The sequence below is a fragment of the Vipera ursinii genome (assembly GCF_947247035.1).
Source record: "Vipera ursinii genome assembly, chromosome: 7".
NCBI classification, from domain to species: Eukaryota; Metazoa; Chordata; class Lepidosauria; order Squamata; family Viperidae; genus Vipera; species Vipera ursinii.
Window position 1 is genome coordinate 3,727,671 of NC_139521.1, and position 17,983 is coordinate 3,745,653.

The 17,983-nt window shown below is 43.5% G+C and overlaps 1 protein-coding gene across 5 annotated transcripts in view; it reads right to left on the reverse strand.

Annotated features, from left to right (window-relative positions):
* Positions 1 to 1,356: 1,356 nt before the first annotated feature.
* Positions 1,357 to 17,983, reverse strand: part of N4BP2 (NEDD4 binding protein 2) — a 31,253-nt gene continuing 14,626 nt past the window's right edge. For 2 of the 5 annotated variants that reach the window (XM_083367532.1, XM_083367533.1), the window contains exons 9-18: positions 15,695 to 17,865; positions 14,752 to 14,837; positions 13,296 to 13,341; positions 11,856 to 12,088; positions 9,310 to 9,428; positions 9,078 to 9,213; positions 7,629 to 7,817; positions 5,966 to 6,134; positions 5,449 to 5,572; positions 1,357 to 3,619 (exon numbers count right to left, since the gene is read on the reverse strand). In XM_083367532.1, coding sequence (XP_083223658.1) covers positions 3,574 to 3,619; positions 5,449 to 5,572; positions 5,966 to 6,134; positions 7,629 to 7,817; positions 9,078 to 9,213; positions 9,310 to 9,428; positions 11,856 to 12,088; positions 13,296 to 13,341; positions 14,752 to 14,837; positions 15,695 to 17,865 — 3,319 coding nt within the window. In that variant the 3' untranslated portion in view covers positions 1,357 to 3,573. Of the gene's footprint in view, positions 3,620 to 5,448; positions 5,573 to 5,965; positions 6,135 to 7,628; positions 7,818 to 9,034; positions 9,214 to 9,309; positions 9,429 to 11,855; positions 12,089 to 13,295; positions 13,342 to 14,751; positions 14,838 to 15,694; positions 17,866 to 17,983 lie in introns of those variants that run through there. The other 3 variants (XM_083367534.1, XR_014493045.1, XM_083367535.1) reach the window with 3 other exon arrangements.

Sequence of the window (17,983 nt, forward strand, 5' to 3'; positions counted from 1 at the left end):
TTCAGGTATTACAATTTTAATGCTGCTTTTACTGCAGCCCAGTGAAGTATTAATATAATTATGGAAATGTTGGGAACCTCTTTTTAAGAGTAAACTTCCCTTAATATCTTTGCAGAATTCAATGACTAACTATAGCACATACATTTTTTCTTCAGTTTTTAAATCCCAGTTTTATTTGTGTAATTGTCTTCTAAACTTTTTGCAGACTATTTGAACAATACAAAACAAACATGGCTAGCCCCTCTTGAAGGATTTGCACAACAGGACATTCTAAATATAAATCATTATAAATGATTTCAATTCCTCGATATCCAGAAAAAAAAATTCTGCCATACATTTTGGCATATTAAAAGTAATTCACATAGATTCCCCCCCCCATATTTAGTTTTCCATTACAAAAGTTACTTCTGGGCCTATGTGATGTGTGCAATCAATGTCATTCAGACTACAAGATGTAGTATTTCGTTAGAAACATGTAAGTCCAGATTGTAGAGGCGTTGTTTCATCAATTACATTAATGAAGCAAGCAGATATCTAAATATCTTTTTTGTTGAACACGTAACCGAGATTTACAAACCGTCACAAGTTTCTCAATGAACGAGGGCCAACGGAGGCAGCAGATTATCTTAATCAGACATTTTCCATCATATGCTCTAACTACAGCCAGCTATCCTGGTTTTCAAACCTAGAAAATAGTTGATCTGTAAAATTATTTGTCTCTCCCCCGGTAACTCCCTACATTTCTCAGACAAAAGGCAATGGGGAGTTGTCTTCTGATTGATAGTGGGTGGGAGAATGTTCTGTTGTTGTCTGTGACAAGAAAAGTTATTTTTTTTTTAAGATTTAGCCCCTGGGGAGGACAGACCCGTCCCCAAGCTACAGTAATAAAAAGCAAGCAAACTTCAACTAAGGTGGGGGGGGGGGGGAAATGTACAATAAAAACATAACACACTCGGCCAGGTTGAATTTTTGAAGCTGTCAAAATGCCCCTGGCGTTGTGGGGGAAAACGGGAATCGGCTCCCGATTCCTGTGGAATGAGAGATTCATCGTGGGCAGAAACGTAGAGCCACGTCGACGACCGTTGAATCTGGTAGAAAAACGTCTCATTCCTCCCGACGGAAACACGGTTCTCAATCCGAACCGGGTGATGAGGTGGTCCTAAAGTGTCCACCTTCCCTCAAAGCATCTCGAGTGAAACAATTTGAAGTCGTTCCAAAAGAGGACCTACCTGGGCCTTCAAGGTGAACAACAAGGACTCTAGTCCAGGGGTAGGCAACCTCGGCTCTTTTATGACTCGTGGACTTCAACTCCCAGAATTCCTGAGTCAGCTATGCTGACTCAGGAATTCTGGGAGTTGAAGTCCACGAGTCATAAAAGAGCCGAGGTTGCCTACCCCTGCCCTAGTCCCTTTGGAGGAACATCTGGGATCATGCTCAGAATACATCCACCAGGAAAAAATAAGTCCCAGGAGGAACGGTTACTCACACACTTCCTTCCTTTTTTTCCTTCCTGGGGAACCATCCTTGAAGTGCACGCAGGAGCCTTGCCCTCCATTATCTACTTGTGAAGCCTCCGTTAAATAGCAGAAGGACTTTCTAGCTTCTCCCGCTGTGGATTAAGGCAAGGCCAGATAGGAATGGGGAGCAATAATTACCTCTATCTGCCTTGCAACTCTTTATCAGAGCAAGTGGGGGGGAAAAGCAAAATTGAGTGACAGGATGCCCTTAACTATATTATATTCAAGTTAATTTGTCTTATAACCCTTGCCCAAACGAGGGTAAGACAGTCCCAGATTCTAGGACAAGTTTTAAAATAATCTATTTCAAATCTGGAGTTTGATGAGATAATACTGCTTGCCTTTTATTCCCTTCCTGTTCTTTGTTCCGTATTTTACTGAAGTGCCCTTTTAAAAGATCTGAAAAATATCTGAAATTCATAATACGGGCTTGCGTTAAAATCTGCACACACACATATATACAGGTTTTTTTTTTTAAAAAAGGAAAAAGCTTAGTGAAAAGAGAGAAGTATTTGAAAGAAAATTGCCGCTCTATTTTGAAAGGAGAAACATAAAACTGCACGTTCGGTTTTCCTCAAGGAAGTAATAAATGATCTTAATTTCTTCCCCCATTTTTCTTAATTGTCTCAGTAGAGAAGAACTGAATATCGTGGCAGAAATTCAGCTTTGGTATCACATTCCCATTCAGAAACGTGTTTTTAAAAATACCATTAAAACTCACATATTCCCTTCAGCAATCTCATGTTTTTTTAACCCATATCAAATGTACAATTACATTACTTCTTAAGATTTTTTTTTTAAAAAAAACAGGTCACAAAGATTTCACCAAGACCTGCACAGATGCACCGTAATGCTTTGGCTTCCCAGATGCTAGTTCGATAAGACCAGTGTAAATTCATAGCAAAATCACCAAGAAAAAAAATCAGCCAATGCAGAATAATCGGAATAGCTGCCATAGGAGTCTTTCACTTGTGTTCCAATTAATGACATGAGTTATGTGCTCAGAGCTGGTCGTCTTCTCTATGCTGTCATACAAGAGATGCTGGTGAAAGCGTTGTTTTTATGGGGTTAGGACAAGAGAATGTGGGGTTTCCTTATAAATTCCATTCCAGAAAGTATTGGCAATAACCATTCCAGGCTGGAGTTTTGCTGGCATCTCTAGAAGCCCAAATGCAGAGATAATACCTGAATAAAACACTTAACCTATTCTTTGTTCAAATGCTTATTGCACTTACGGCGGATCTTAATATTTATAATCGGCTCGGCCTGCTCATGTTGAGTTCTGTGGGAGTATCCAAAGGCTCCCCGGCAGCGAATTATCTTTGCAATAACAGGGCTTCCTGATCCTAGCAAATGACGCTTATCAAAATAAGCAGTCAAGACCAAACCGCTAAATGAATAGGGCCTTGCCTGTTCTTTCTCATCACATTTTTACTGTCCCATCAGTCAGCATGTCGATGCATTAGGGAGATGAGGAGAAAAGATCTGAAAAGCTGAGACGCAAGCTACGACCTTTTTTTTCCTGCCCTGAAAAATAAATGCAACCCCCCCCTTTTTTTCCTCCCTCTTTCGGAAGTGAGCCAAGGATTCTTGGGAAAAACACACAGGAGGCCAAACCATCGTTGGCTAGTTATAAGCCAAAACCTCGTAAGAGTCCTAAAAGCATCCAATGTAAGCTCAGTCAGAATTTCAAGAATTATTTTAAAATGGAATAGAGACCTTTAAAAAAAAAGCACTATATTCCAGATGTTTAGGGATATTTGTTAAACGAAAAAGGCAGAGTTTTTTTCCGATTGGAACCTTTTGCTTCCCTTTGGAAAAACTGGGGAACTTCTTGATAAGCAGAAGGCTTATAAAAGTACTTCTCATTTAAAACGCAGACGGAAGGATTTGGTAAGGGAAAAAAAACCACACTGACACAAACCCCTGTTGACGGTTAAGCCCTTTCCATCGAAACATTGCCTTTGACAGGAGCACACTTAATCCTGTTAAAAAACGTGAAGTTGTTTCTGCTTCGGCAAGTTCAGCTTTTCCAATCCTCTCGGGGACTTCCTTTTTATTCCAGCAAGATTTTAAAACAGCCCGACTTTATTTCTGTGAACCTGGAGAACAGGAAGAGATTGAGCTGAAATCCGTTCTGAATAAATGTTAGGCATATGGTGATAGCCTACAACGTTGGGTTGAAAATATATTAACCATGATGTTGTGACTTTAAGATGTTAATTGGCCAATGGGTGTGTAAGTGTTTGCATGACCATAAGAGGGAGCTAGGGACGTAGCTTCTTTCTCTCTGAATTCACTGCTCTCTACTATTACTGTTTTTGCTCTGTTTTGCTGTACTATTGGTTTACTACTGTGATAAACCTGAACTGTGTATTGGCCTCTGGACCGGTAAGAAGACTTTGCATTTTGGATTACTCCTTGGACTGTTGCTATTGTGTATGACCTGGACTGTTTATTTTTGACCGTGCATTTTTGTTTTTACACCACCTCAAAAGTTAAATACTTTTTGCTTTCACAACTCAGTGTACTCTTGTGGTTACTGTGTGACTCTTACTGCTCTCAGTACCCTTCCTTGTCTGTGCAACTCTTTGGTAGCACAAGGAGACCTCTGCACAACAATTCCTTAACAGTGTGTGCCATAAATACGAATCAGTTGCCAAGCGTCTGAATTTCGATCACATGACCACGGGGATGCTGCAATGGTTGCAAGTGTGGAAAATGGTATGAGTCCCTTTTTCGAATGGTCACTAAACAAACTGTTGTAAGCTGTCTGTAGTATTACCCTCCTCTATATGTTTTCTGGGAAAGAAGGAAGGAGAAAAGCAAAATATTGGCAGGCGTCTTCTTTTGGAGATAAAACACGTGGCTTTCTGCTTTGTTGGGGCCAAGGACTGCTTTTCTGAAATGAAGGGAAGAAGGCCATTCTCCATTGAAATTCTGTCGCTTCCAGCTCAAATGCTTGGAAAACTCTCTCTCCCTCTGCCGTTTTTAAAAATTATTTGGGGACAAGGGTTCAAGCTAGCCTCCCGCATCCAATTTGAATGGAGACCTCCTTTCAGCTCGATATGCCTGGCTGAATGGGCAAAGTGTCCTCAACCATCACCGATCTATTAAAATACCCAGCATCCAAGGTTCACCATCTCCGCCATCCCTGCCTCTTTAGCAAGTTTTAAGTCACCAAAAAACATTTATTCCGTATATTGGAGCTGCTTGGAATAACCACACGCAATTATAAAAGGCTAGGTTTCATTTAAAAAAAAAAGGTTGGGACGACACGAATCGTTCCGTTCCTTCCGGCGCTTTTATGGATGCTCTTGAGGCGGGTGTGCTTTCTGAATGCTCACTGCCTCCCTTTGAAAAACAGGAATAACCTTCAAAAGTTAGTCAAGATACGGTATGATGGAGATCTCTTACACACGAAGGAAAAACAACCTCCCCTTGGTTTTGCCCAAGCTCTTTGCACTGCTCAAATATTTCAATTACTATAAAATTTTAAAAAAACCAAAACTCTTCCTTCAGATGTAACAGAGAATTTCAACATGAAAACAGAAACAACCAGAGACAGTAAATACTAGGGGGAAAAGAGAGGAAACATTTAATGCAATTGTTTGAGATCTGCACTAAAGATATTTGTACGTTACTGAATTATTGACCAACTCAATCGCCACGTTGCCTTTCAAAATACTTAAATGTAAAACTAGAAAACCAAGAACATTTTCTTTTTTAAAAAAAGGTCGTAAAATGAGGCAAAACCCATTCAACAACTGTCTCACTTAGCGACCAAAGTTTTGGGTTCAACCGTGGTCGAGAACCACCTGTACAGACTCACCCAGACTATCCATTTAGTCTTTCTAGAGAACACTGCACCAGTCCTGAAGCAGTTCAACGTCGACTGCCGATTTTCAGCGACGAGACGCTGAGGACTCACCTGAACTTGTGGCTGGTGAGGTATTTCATAACTGCTGGCTTGATCCGGGCAACGCCTCCTTGGCTATGGTTTCCCCTTCCGGTGATCACGTAGAGATACGGTATGCCACCTGCTAGGCTGTACTCTGTTTCACAAGAATGATAAATGTTCTCTCTCCAGAGATTCGGCATTTTTTTAAAAAAACAAGTGCAGAGACTCGAACATGGCAATTTTGAAGATTCCCCACCAATTTGTGAAATGCAAATGCCTGTTTGCGATAAACCAGCTTTTTCAACCCAGTTCAACCTATTCTGATCGGGATCTGCTTCCGTTTGGCTGCCGAATAACCTCTGAACAAGAGGGCGAGAATGAAAAGCCAGATGTTTGAGAGGCAAAGCAAGTATCTATCTGCTTTTAACTGCCTCCAGACCACAGCTCTGCCATGGCAGTGAATTTCAACCGTATTACATCGTCTTTGATTCCCATGTTTGTTCTGCGGAAGGATTGATCTTTTTTACATAGAAAAGAGGACTCTTACCTGTGGTTTTCTCCTGAAGCACTCTGGAGAGATGACCCAAAGCTTCGTCCACGTGTAGACCGTGAAGGTCCAAAAGGTTTATAGGCAGCTTTGAAGCGTTGACTTTCTCGAAGATTTGCTGAGCCGCGTCTTGATTCGCTTCTTTCATCTTCTGCTCGTGAAGCTGGCCCTTCGGCCAAACACACAATTGAGAAACCTCAGCGCAACGCTGGCTACGGGGAGCACAAGCAAAGAGCGGAGCCCTCACAGCAGCGGGAGGCCACCTTGGCTCTTTGATGACTCGTGGACTTCAACTCCCAGAATTCCTCAGCCAGCCACGCTGCGGGGGAAAGGGAGAGGTTTCCAAGCCGTGCCATGCTGGCTCAGGAATTCTGGGAGTTGGAAGTGGGCTATATTTGGCAATGTTGTTTCATAAGGAATCCAGAATTTTGTTCAAATGACGAAACGAGGCATCGTTCTGTCGGGATGCAAGTTCACCCTACCCCCCTACCCCCAACATGCATGCATCCGATTTTGTACTACACATCCAGAAAGGGTAGATTTATTTACATTATGATCCACGTTCGATATATACCGGTTCTGCCAAAGTGGTGCAAACCGGCTGAATCCCACCACTGTCTTGACCAAGGGGTAGGCAAGCTTGGCTCTTTTTTATGACTCGTGGACTTCAACTCCCAGAATTCCTGAGCCAGCATGGCTCAGCTTGGAAACCTCTCCCTTTCCCCTCAGCATGACTGGCTCAGGAATTCTGGGAGTTAAAGCCCACATTTCCCCATGCTGGCTCAGGAATTGTGGGAGTTGGAAGTCCACAAGTCATAAAAGGGCCAAGTTTGAAGACCCCTGGTTTAGTGTATAGGCCAGGGGTAGGCAACCTTGGCTCCTTTATGACTCATGGACTTCAACTCCCAGAATTCCTGAGCCAGCCATGCTGCAGGGAAAGGGAGAGGTTTCCAAACCGAGCCATGCTGGCTGAGGAATTCTGGGAGTTGAAGTCCACGAGTCATGAAGGGGACAAGGTTGCCTACCCCCGTCTCACAGTGTCTCAGAACTGTGAGGTGAGTCTTTGGACCACCCAGCAAAGAGGATCCTGATCTGTTTCAGGAAGCTGCTGATCCACCTTATGAAGCAGGAATAGGAAGAAGGGAGGGAGGGAGGGAGGAATGAAAAAGAGGAAATGATACATCACACGGTATTCTCTGTGACTGAATACAAAGAGCAAGTGACAATGGATACAGGTAGTCCTTAACTTATGATCACAATTGAGCCCAAGATTTCTGTTGCTAAGTGAGAAATTTGTGGAGTGAATTTCACCCCATTTGATGACTTTTCACTCAACAGCGGGGGCGAGAAAGGTCGTAAAATGGAGCAAAACACATTTAACAACTGTCTCACTTGGCGACAGAAATTTTGGGCTCAGCTGCGGTCGTAAGTAGAGGATGACCTGTATTTTATCGGATCTTCGATGCTAGCCGCCGCAAAACCACGGCAGGGAAGGGAGGAGGACAGTATCCATTTTAAAAATAATTTTTGGAGAGACACCGAATTGCAACGCTTGAAAAACCACGTCCTATTTCCTCAGCGTTCACCGTGCAATCGGTGACTTTCTGGAATGGGTGTCTCTGTGCTGAAATGCTGCTTCATCCTTGGTTAAAATAAGTTTTACCTGTTGCACGTAAAACGCTGCTACGGGCTTCATCCCCATGCGATAGGCTTCTCCGGCTTTCCGCAGACATTCCTGTCTTTGCTGCTGGTGAAGAAATGCCTCAGCCCTGAAGTCCTCGTAGCCTGGATACTGAGTGTCTTGGAATGCCTTCTCACTCAGGATGTCTTCCAGTTCTTTAGTCTTCATAGCCTGGGATTGAAAAGTGAGGGGCTTGGACACAACTCAAGGCAAAGCTTATGGGCCTAGCTGAAGGGCAACCGAGAAGAAGCTGTCCTCCATCGTCCCGTGGAAAGTGAGCTTCGCTTAGTACTGACAGAAGAATGTATTTGAAGAAATAAGGTAAAGGTAAAGGTTCCCCCACACATGCATGCTAGTCGTTTCCAAATCTAGGGGCCGGTGCTCATCTCCGTTTCAAAGCGGAAGAGCCAGTGCTTGTCCGAGGACGTCTCCGCCATGACTAGACGCCAAAGGTGCACAGAACACTGTTACCTTCCCACCGTAGTGGTCCCTATTATTTCTACTTGCACTTTTACGTGCTTTCGAACTGCTAGGTTGGCAGAAGCTGGGACGAGTAACAGGCGCTCACTCTGCTACGCGGCACTCAGGATTCGACCCGCCAAACTGCCGACCATCTGATCGACAAGCTCAGCGTCCTAACCCACTGAGCCACCGCGTCCCTTATATTTGAAGAGATATATTTGTACAAATGAAGGCAAATATGTGTGTCCCGGGATAACATTGCAGGATTCTATCTATTCGTAGCTCAGGGTTGAACTGCGGGGTCCTCGGTGCTCTCTGAGCTTGATGGTTTTCTTGCAGACGTTTCATGACCCAACCAGGCAACAGCATCAATGCTGAAGGGGTTCTGCGGAGGGGAGGAAGAGGAAGGAGGAGGAAGAGAAGGAGGGACTGTGGGGTCCTTCATGCTCTTTGAGCTTGGTGGAGGACGACGACTATGGGGTCCTTGGTGCTCTCTGAACTTGGTGGTTTTCTCGCAGACGTTTCATGACCCAAATAAGTAACACTATCAGTGCTAGAAGGGAGTGGGTTTTGCTCTCTGTTTCTATGCAAGTGGCTTGGCCTGTCAATGTTGTGGGAGTGTTCTTGGTGGTGTCTTGATTAGGGTATTGTTTATTGAGTTTGTAGTCCCTTGACTGGGGTACTGTTTACCCCTTGATGTTAATTCTCTGCTTCTCTGGGTGCCGATTGCCGGTCGGGAGGACTTGTGATCTTTGGGGAGTTTCGATCGTGTCATTTGGCACGTAGATATCGTTACCCTGTTTGCACAATGAAACCTCGGCGAGAAAACAGCCAAGCTCGGGCGAGCATTGACACACACACACACACACACACACACACACACACACACACACACACCGCTTCGCTTAAGTCTTTGCAAAGCCCCTTTCAGAAAATAGACTTGCAACGGTTCTGCCAAACGGCTTTTACCTTTTTCTCTCGGGTCTTGGCGGCGTTGCCAGGAGACCGCGTGGCATTCTGTGCAGGTTCTTTCGCTATCACCGTTTTTATGGGATCGGCCTCGAGAACGCTATTGAGAAACTGGACAGTTTGTTCCAGGGAATAACTGACAAATTGGAAAACAACAACACAAGGAATCATTTCAGGCAGGGATAGCTTTCACGTAGCCGACGCCCATCCATATTCCGAAAGGGAAACTCACTTGCAATCCTTGAAGATGTCCGTCAAAAAATTTGCGCTAATGGTCGGGAATAACTCCAAAAGTTGTTTTTCCTTCAGCTTAGCGGCGCAGTCTTTTTTAGCAATGCAGGGGAAAGGTTTCTACCCCGTGAAAAGAAAAAGAAAAAAAAAGCAGAATTCTATCTTTAGGAAAGTGTTTCCTCTAATGATACAGCACAAAAAAATAAACCACATATTATTGTATTTTTGCAGTACCTGTTACCATATCTGCTTGCATATAAGCCTGGCTGCGTGTGAGCCAAACCTCGAGTTTTTAAACAAAAGCATCACTCATGGGGTAAGCTGCCATGAATTTTTCATGGAATTTTGTGTTAAAAATTTGACTTATCCACAGATCCACAGGGGAAATATGGGCACTGAACTTTTAAAAAGTGCCATCATATATACTGGGGCACAGATGAGAGGAACCTGATCTTTGGATTGCATTATTGACACCCCAAATTCTTGCCTTGCCCTTAAGTATACAAGCAGTTCTCAGCTGAGCCCCAAATTTCCACTGCTAAGTGAATTTTACGACCTCCCGTGCCACCGCTGCTAAGTAAATCAGTGCAGTTGTGAAGACAGTAACCCAGTTGTTAAGTGAATCTGGCTTCCACCTTGACTTTGCTCGTCAGAAGGTCGCAAAAGGGGATGACAAGAATCCGGGACACTGCGACGGTCATAAATATGAGTTGCCCAATGTCTGAATTTGGATCCTCTGATCGTTGGGATGCTATAACGGTCGTGTGAAAAACAGTCATTTTTTTTCCAGTGACGTCGTAACTTTGAACAGTCACTAAACAAACCATTGCAAATTAAGGACTACCTATAAGGTAAAAGGTAAAGGTTCCCTCGCACGTGCGTGCTAGTCGTTTCCGACTCTAGGGGCCGGTGCTCATCTCTGTTTCAAAGCCGAAGAGCCAACGCTTGTCCGAAGACGTCTCCGTGGTCATGTGGCCGGCATGACTAGACGCCAAAGGCGCACGGAACGCTGTTACCTTCCCACCGTTGTGGTCCCTATTTTTCTACTTGCATTTTTACGTGCTTTCGAACTGCTAGGTTGGCAGAAGCTGGGACGAGTAACAGGCGCTCACTCTGCTAGGCGGCACTCGGGATTCGACCTGCCAAACTGCCGACCTTCTGATCGACAAGCTCAGCGTCCTAACCCACTGAGCCACCGCGTCCCTTATAGGACTACCTATACTGTCCTTTTAAAAAATATTCCCATATATGCTGCCCAGCCAAAGATAGATGAACCTGATCTTTTGAGTGTTTTTCGGCAAAATGTTTAGCTTGTCCAGGAGTAGATAACAGTAGTTCTAACACTCGATACAGTAATACAATATTTAAGGCACTTCCCTAGTGCCTTAGGGACCTGGGTTCAAAACACTTTGAGCCACATGGACTCCTCAGGGTGCTTTAAGCCACGTAGTTCTTGGGTCAACCATCCCACCCCGCAGGGTCGTTTTGAGAAAAAACAAGAGGGGAAGCGTTACGACTTTGCCTGTGAATTCTTGGGGGAGAAGTGGGATATATTTGGCAATGTTGTTTCATAAGGAATCCATAATTTTGTTCAAATGACGAAACGATGCATCGTTCTGTTTGGATGCAAGTTCGCCCCACCCCCCTACCCCCCCCAACATGTGTGCATCTGATTTCGTGCTACACATCCCGAAAGGGTAGATTTATATTACGATTCACGTTCGATATATACCGGTTCTACCGAAGTGGTGCAAACCGGCTGAATCCCACCACTGTCTGGACCGAGGGGTAGGCAAGCTTGGCTCTTTTTTATGACTCATGGACTTCAACTCCCAGAATTCCTGAGCCAGCATGGCTCAGCTTGGAAACCTCTCCCTTTCCCCTCAGCGTGGCTGGCTCAGGAATTCTGGGAGTTGAAGTCCACGAGTCATGAAAGAGCCAAGGTTGCCTACCCCTGGCCTATACACTAAACCAGGGGTCTTCAAACTTGGCCCTTTTATGACTCGTGGACTTCAACTCCCAGAATTCCTGAGCCAGCATGGGGGGAACTATAGCTCTTTTATGACTTGTGGACTTCAACTCCCAGAATTCCTGAGCCAGCATGGGGGGAACTATAGCTCTTTTATGACTTGTGGACTTCAACTCCCAGAATTCCTGAGCCAGCATGGGGGGAACTATAGCTCTTTTATGACTTGTGGACTTCAACTCCCAGAATTCCTGAGCCAGCATGGGGGGAACTATGGCTCTTTTATGACTCGTGGACTTCAACTCCCAGAATTCCTGAGCCAGCCACGCTGAGGGGAAAGGGAGAGGTTTCCAAGCTGAGCCATGCTGGCTTGGGAATTCTGGGAGTTGAAGTCCACAAGCCATAAAAGAGCCAAGGTTGCCTACCCCTGGTCTGGACCCTACTGGGAACCAGAACAGGGAACACAACGCTCCAAAACACTGGGAGACCGGCAGCCGGGTTGTTGGGCCAACTATCGCAACAGAGCTTAGGGTGAGACATACGGGAAATACATGGAGCAGAAGCAGCAAGCGGTACTGTACCAGAGTTAGTTTTTCCTGCAGAGCTATTTCTTCAGACATGATCTCCCGAAGCGAAACTTTCGGAGTGGGGACGTTCCAATGGTCCATGTAAGGGAAAACCTCGGAAGCCGCCGAGCTTTCAGCCGACGCCGCTGCAGCTGAACTTTCCTGCTCCCGCCATTGAAAGTCAGGAGCGTACCGGGAAAGTGCGCCATCCACTTGGCCCTGGCACAGTTGCTCAAACAGCCTGGGATCTTTGGAAGAAAGAACAACCGAAAGTGAAATGACATTTTACTTGCTTACTTACTTACTTATTTTATTTATTTTAAAAAAACAGGTTCTTCAAAAAATGGTATAGGGTTTCCTGCCTGAGCAGGCGGTTGGACTAGATCAGAGGTTCCCGACCTTTTGGGCACCAGGGACCGCTTCTGTGGAGAGAGGTTTTTTCCACGGACCGGAGAGTGCGTGGTTTTGTGTGCTGCCTGCATCCCGTGGATGGGGCTTTGCTTGTTTTGTGTGGACCGGTTGGATAAGCTAAAAATTTTGGATGCCGAAAAGCGCTGAAAAGATCAGGTTCACCTATCAGTGACAGGGCAGCATATATGGAAATATTTTTTAAAAGAACAGTATAGGTAGTCCTTAATTTACAACAGCTTCTTTAGTGACCGTTCAAGGTTACAACGGCACTGGAAAAAAAAAAGGCTGTTTTTCACACGACCGTTGCAGAAATCCCCACCGTCAGAGGATCAAAATTCAGAGCCTGGGCAACTGACTCATATTTATGACTGTTGTAGTGTCCCAGGTTCACGTCATCCCCTTTTGCGACCTTCTGACAAGCGAAGTCAAGGTGGAAGCCAGATTCGCTTAACAGCCGGGTTACAATCTTCACAACTGCACTGATTTACTTAACAACGGTGGCACAGAAAGTGGTAAAATGGGGCAAAACTCAATAACTTTCACTTAGCAGTGGACATTTGGGGCTGAGCCGTGGTCGTAAGCCGAGGGCTACTTGTAGGCTTATGGGTAAGGCAAGAATTTTCGGGGTCAAAATTCAATCAAAAGCCCGCGCTTCAAGCTAATTGGGGAATGTGATTTATGACTGTTAATTGAAGGAGGGAATTATACTTTGTTACTTTGTATCCAAGGGAGGGGAATGTAGTTTTTGGGTACAACTATGTAGTGCCGATACTTTGTTTCTCGAATAAAAGATTCTTTAAGGTAAACGATGCCTCAAAGTTCCTTTGAAGGGTTTCATCCACCGTGAAAGTGTGGACTTCAACTCCCAGAATTCCCCAGCCAGCCATGCTGGCTGGGGAATTCTGGGAGTTGAAGTTCACACCTCTTAAAGTTGCTGACATTGAGAAACACTGGTAACAGGAGGAAGCACAGAAGGAAGCAAGATCTTTGCAATGGCAGATGTTACGAACCGAAGAACCGTGATTCATTGAAGACAATACTTACTCTCTTCAAAAAGTTTGCACAATTCTTCTTCTCTCCTCTGACGCTTCTAAATCAAAACATTGATAATACATCGTGAGTACTAATAGTACACTTAGGACTGCCATTATTTTGCCAGCGCCACTAAAATCTTCAGTCAAGAGTCTTAATGATTATCCTCCGTTTGCACTTACATCCCAGAGGGAAGGACGAGAAACAACGGTTGGAAACTGATCAAAGAGAGAAGCAACCTGCAACTAAGGAGAAACTTCCTGACAGTGAGGACAATCAACCAGTGGAACAGCCTGCCTCTAGAAATCGTGGGCGCTCCATCGCTGGAGATTTTTAAAAAGAGACTAGACATTCACCTGTCTGAGACATTATAGGTTCTCCTGCTTGAGCAGGGGGCTAGACTAGAAGACCTCCAAGATCTAGCTCTATTCTATTCTATTCTATTCTATTCTATTCTATTCTATTCTATTCTATTCTATTCTATTCTATTCTATTCTATTCTATTCTATTCTATTCTATTTTCTATTCTAATTTTGTATTCCTATTCTATTTTGTATTTCTATTCTATTCTATTCTATTCTAATTTTGTATTCCTATTCTATTTTGTATTTAATTCTATTCTATTCTATTTTATTCTATTCTATCCTATTCTATTCTAAATTTTGTATTCCTATTCTATTTTGTATTTCTATTCTATTCTATTCTATTCTAATTTTGTATTCCTATTCTATTTTGTATTTATTTTCTATTCTATTCTATTCTATTCTATTCTATTCTATTCTATTCTATTCTATTCTATTCTAATTTTGTATTCCTATTCTATTTTGTATTTAATTCTATTCTGTTCTGTTCTGTTCTATTCTATTATTCTATTCTATTCTATTCTATTCTATTCTATTCTATTCTATTCTATTCTATTCTATTCTATTCTATTCTATTCTATTCTATTCTATTTGGAACCTTGGAGGTCTTCTAGTCCAGCCCATAGATAGATAGATATTCTTTCAATCAGAATTTCATTTTTAATGTGCATCAATGTGTACACAGAAGAAAGTGACAGTAAAGATGATCTTATCTCATCTTATCTTAGATTTAAACATGCCCCTCCGGGTTTCTTCCTCAACCAGACTGTTGGCATCCTCAATTGGGGCAGTAATCCTATAACCAACAAATTGAAGCTGAGCTATCTATTGCTCTCCTTGTATGCTTCTTACCTATAGTTGTTGTCTAGAAAAACAACTTACGATGGAAATTCCAAGCTCCATTATGATTGTGAGGCAAAGAACTATCTGTACCTATTTTTTAAAGAAATGTGTTTGGACCAAGTGCAATGTAATTGTTCTATAAATTATTGAAATGCTAATAATTTATAGAGCAAGTAAAAAAAACATATTCTGTAATATAACACATGCCATTGTAAAAAGTCATGAGCAACAATAAACCTATCGTTTGCATTAAGCTGACTAACCATAATAGATGCTTTCCATTTGTCATGAATTTCTCTGGCCAAATTCAGATCAATATGAACCACATAGTCATCAGGAGTTAGTGATCCTTATGGAAGGAGGGGAAAAAAAACGAGATAAAAGTCACATACAAATTTAAAGAGAGTCCCATGGTGTTTAGTTGCATGCTTTTTTTTATAAGACATAAGTGTGCTTTCATTGTTTTTGTTTTTAAATGTGCCATCTAAATAAAGTGCAAGCATAGAAGTGCTATAAACTGAGGGTGTCCAATCTTGGCAACTTTTAAGATCTGCGGACTTCAACTCCCCAGAATTCCCCAACAGTCAGCCAAGACCAAAATCATATTTATTTGTTTTTCAAATTTCTCTCTGCTGCAATCTCTTGGCAGCTTAGGGTGATAAAAGATGAAATCCAAAATATTTGGATAGCGTTAGATTAGCTACACACTCTAGATTCTGGGCTCTTACATCAGAACAGAGTTGGCTGCTGTAAGGTAAAATAACACTGAAGCTTTTACTACAACCGATTAATCAGTTGCAGTAAACTGATTTACTACAACCTCCTTATAAATTAGCAGCTAGCTAGCCACAGAACAATAAATGTCAGACCCAGGTTAGCAGGCCAAAAATAAACCATGAATTATGAAGAATGACCTACAGTGGCTTAACTCAAAATAAAGGCTTGGAATACTTACATATCATTGCCTAATCTGTACCAACTTCTATTCTTAACCCAGGGGTCCTCAACCTTGGCAACTTTAAGACTTGTGCAAAGCTGGCTGAGGAATTCTGGGAGTTGAAGTCCACAAGTCTTACAAGTTGCCAAGGTTGAGGACCCCTGACTTAAGCTCTTCAGTTTTTTTAAAGGTTAAGATCTGTTAGATATATACAATCATGAGTTCCCAGTTCCTAAGGAATTTACTGTTTTATTTCAGTAAATTATTACCTGTATCAACTCCAACAGGTCCAAATATTTCACTTAACTGCATGGCTAATTCTGGAGCTAAGACTAGCTCGAGGCAATCGATGGTCACAGACTTTGAGTGGGACACGGAGTTCTGCAGCTTGACGGTCCCAGGATCTCGTCCGGAGTCGTTCTTTTCTCTTTGCGTCAGAACCGCAACACCGGGCTGGCCCTCCATTTTTCTGCCCTGCTCAAATCGGTCGTTCGCTGCGCTGCTGGAATTGGCTGCTTCCGTTCTTTCCAAATCAGAGATGTCTTCTGGAAATGGGCCCTCCTGAAGGTCTGCGGGAGGCTGGACGTTTCCCACATCACGGGTGGCTTTAGAAGGGCCAGCAACTTGGTCACGCGCAGCGACCTCCGTTTCATGAGCCGAAGAGCTACTCTGCGGCTCGTTCTCCGACCGCGTCCTGGAAATTCTCTGCTTTGTTTGCCCATTCAGAGGATCTCCTTCTGGGTCGGAGGAGTCTGTGTGTTCTCCTGTAGCAGGTAACGGATGGATTTTGCCTTCTCCCGAAGAAGAATTTACACCTCTTCCCGCAGGAGGGTCAGAAATGTTTTCACCATTATCACCGAGGGGGACTTTGGCTATTTCGGATGGGTGAGCAATCTGAGAGTTCGCAGCCGCTTGAGTAACGGTCACGGAGTCCGCCAGTCTGTCTTCACGTGTTGCATGTCTCTTCAAAGGAAGAGACACGTCAGGAAGCGGAACCTCTGCTTTCTGCAGGCCTTCGACGTCGTCTTCTTTGCACAGTTTTTCGGCAGAGTCTAACAGCAGCCCCGTAGCCCAGTCCATATCTCCGTTACACCGTTCGTACAAATCTTTGATGGCGTCAAAGGAAAGAGACCCAAAGAGTTTGCACAAAATGTTGAGGTTCTCCGATTCGTCCACACTCACAAGCTCACTTTCTTCTACATAGGTGCTTCTCTCGTAGGTTGCTTTATAGGGTATCTTTTCTGGACAATCTGGAATGGCTTCAACCCTTTTGGGTACGAATCCGTCGAGTCTGCCATGTAATACTTTTGTATCTTCTGAAAACACAATCTCTCTCTCCAGCCTCCACAGAAGGGCGAAATCCCGTGGTTCTGTCTGTGAATATTTAGTAGCCTCGGACACCACGCATTCCTTGGGTTTTTCTTCGGCCCAGTTGCAGAGAGACAGCGCTTCTTCTCCTGGTTTGTTGAGGGCTGAATTGTTGGTAAATGTTAAAGCTAACTTATGATGCTTACGTACTCTTTTATTCAGCACCGGCTTTCTCTCACTAAGAGGTTCCGAAGCTGCGATTTCAGATCCTTCAACATCTGCAGATGTTTCATTTGGCAAAGACGCTGCGTTCCCATCATCAATGTTGACCTCGTGTTGACTGTTTCCTAATCCGTCCGACTCGCTCACGTCTGGCTTGGTTATTCTTTTCATTCTGTGTTGTCTTTGCTGCAAAGTTTGGACTGGCCAGTCTCCCACCATCAGCAGTTCTGTTGTATGGACTTCTGTATTAAACTCAGGCATCGACGTGGAAGGAAAGTTACAGTCGTTTTCTTCACATTTATCTTTACGCCTTTCTTCAGAAAGCAGCAGCTCCTGATGACCGTCTGTTAAATCTGATTTTTTATCTTCCCTTGTATTTTTTAATGAATCAAGGGTAGGTGTTGGCATGCTTAAATCTCCTTTGTCCCTTCTGGCCTGTTTGTCTAATCTTTTATTTCTTTTTACCCTTTGCCTCAACGTTTGTTCTACTGGCCAGTCTCCCACAAAGTTCAACGTTTCAGGTTTTGCCGAGTTGCCAGAATTTAGATCTCCAACTTTATTTTGCGTTTCTGGGAATTCTGCCTCTGTTATTTCATGACATGCAGTCGCTTCCATCTGAAGCTTCAACTCACTCTTATTGCCCAAGAGAGTATCGTCACGGGAATCCAAGACTGGTCTTAACTCGGTTTCGAGAATGGATTCCATTTCGATCTCTGCTGGTAAAGCATCGGTGTCCAAGCAGTCTACACTACATTCAGAACTGGATTCTTGTGAATCAGGTCCAGCTCTTCTCTTTTCGTTCTGAAGATTCGGATCTTCTGCCATAACTTCTTCTAAAGCAGCTTTTTCACCTGGATTTAATTCTACACCTTGCAAAGAGGAAGCAAAAGTTTCTTTCTGTTCTTCTTTCCTACAAGACAAATATCTACGTTTTAATGCACACGTCGCCGAAGTTTGCTTCTGCTAAAACCTTTTGGGACACAACCTGAAATGGCGTAGGTTAGACCAGAAGGAAGAAGATAAAGCAT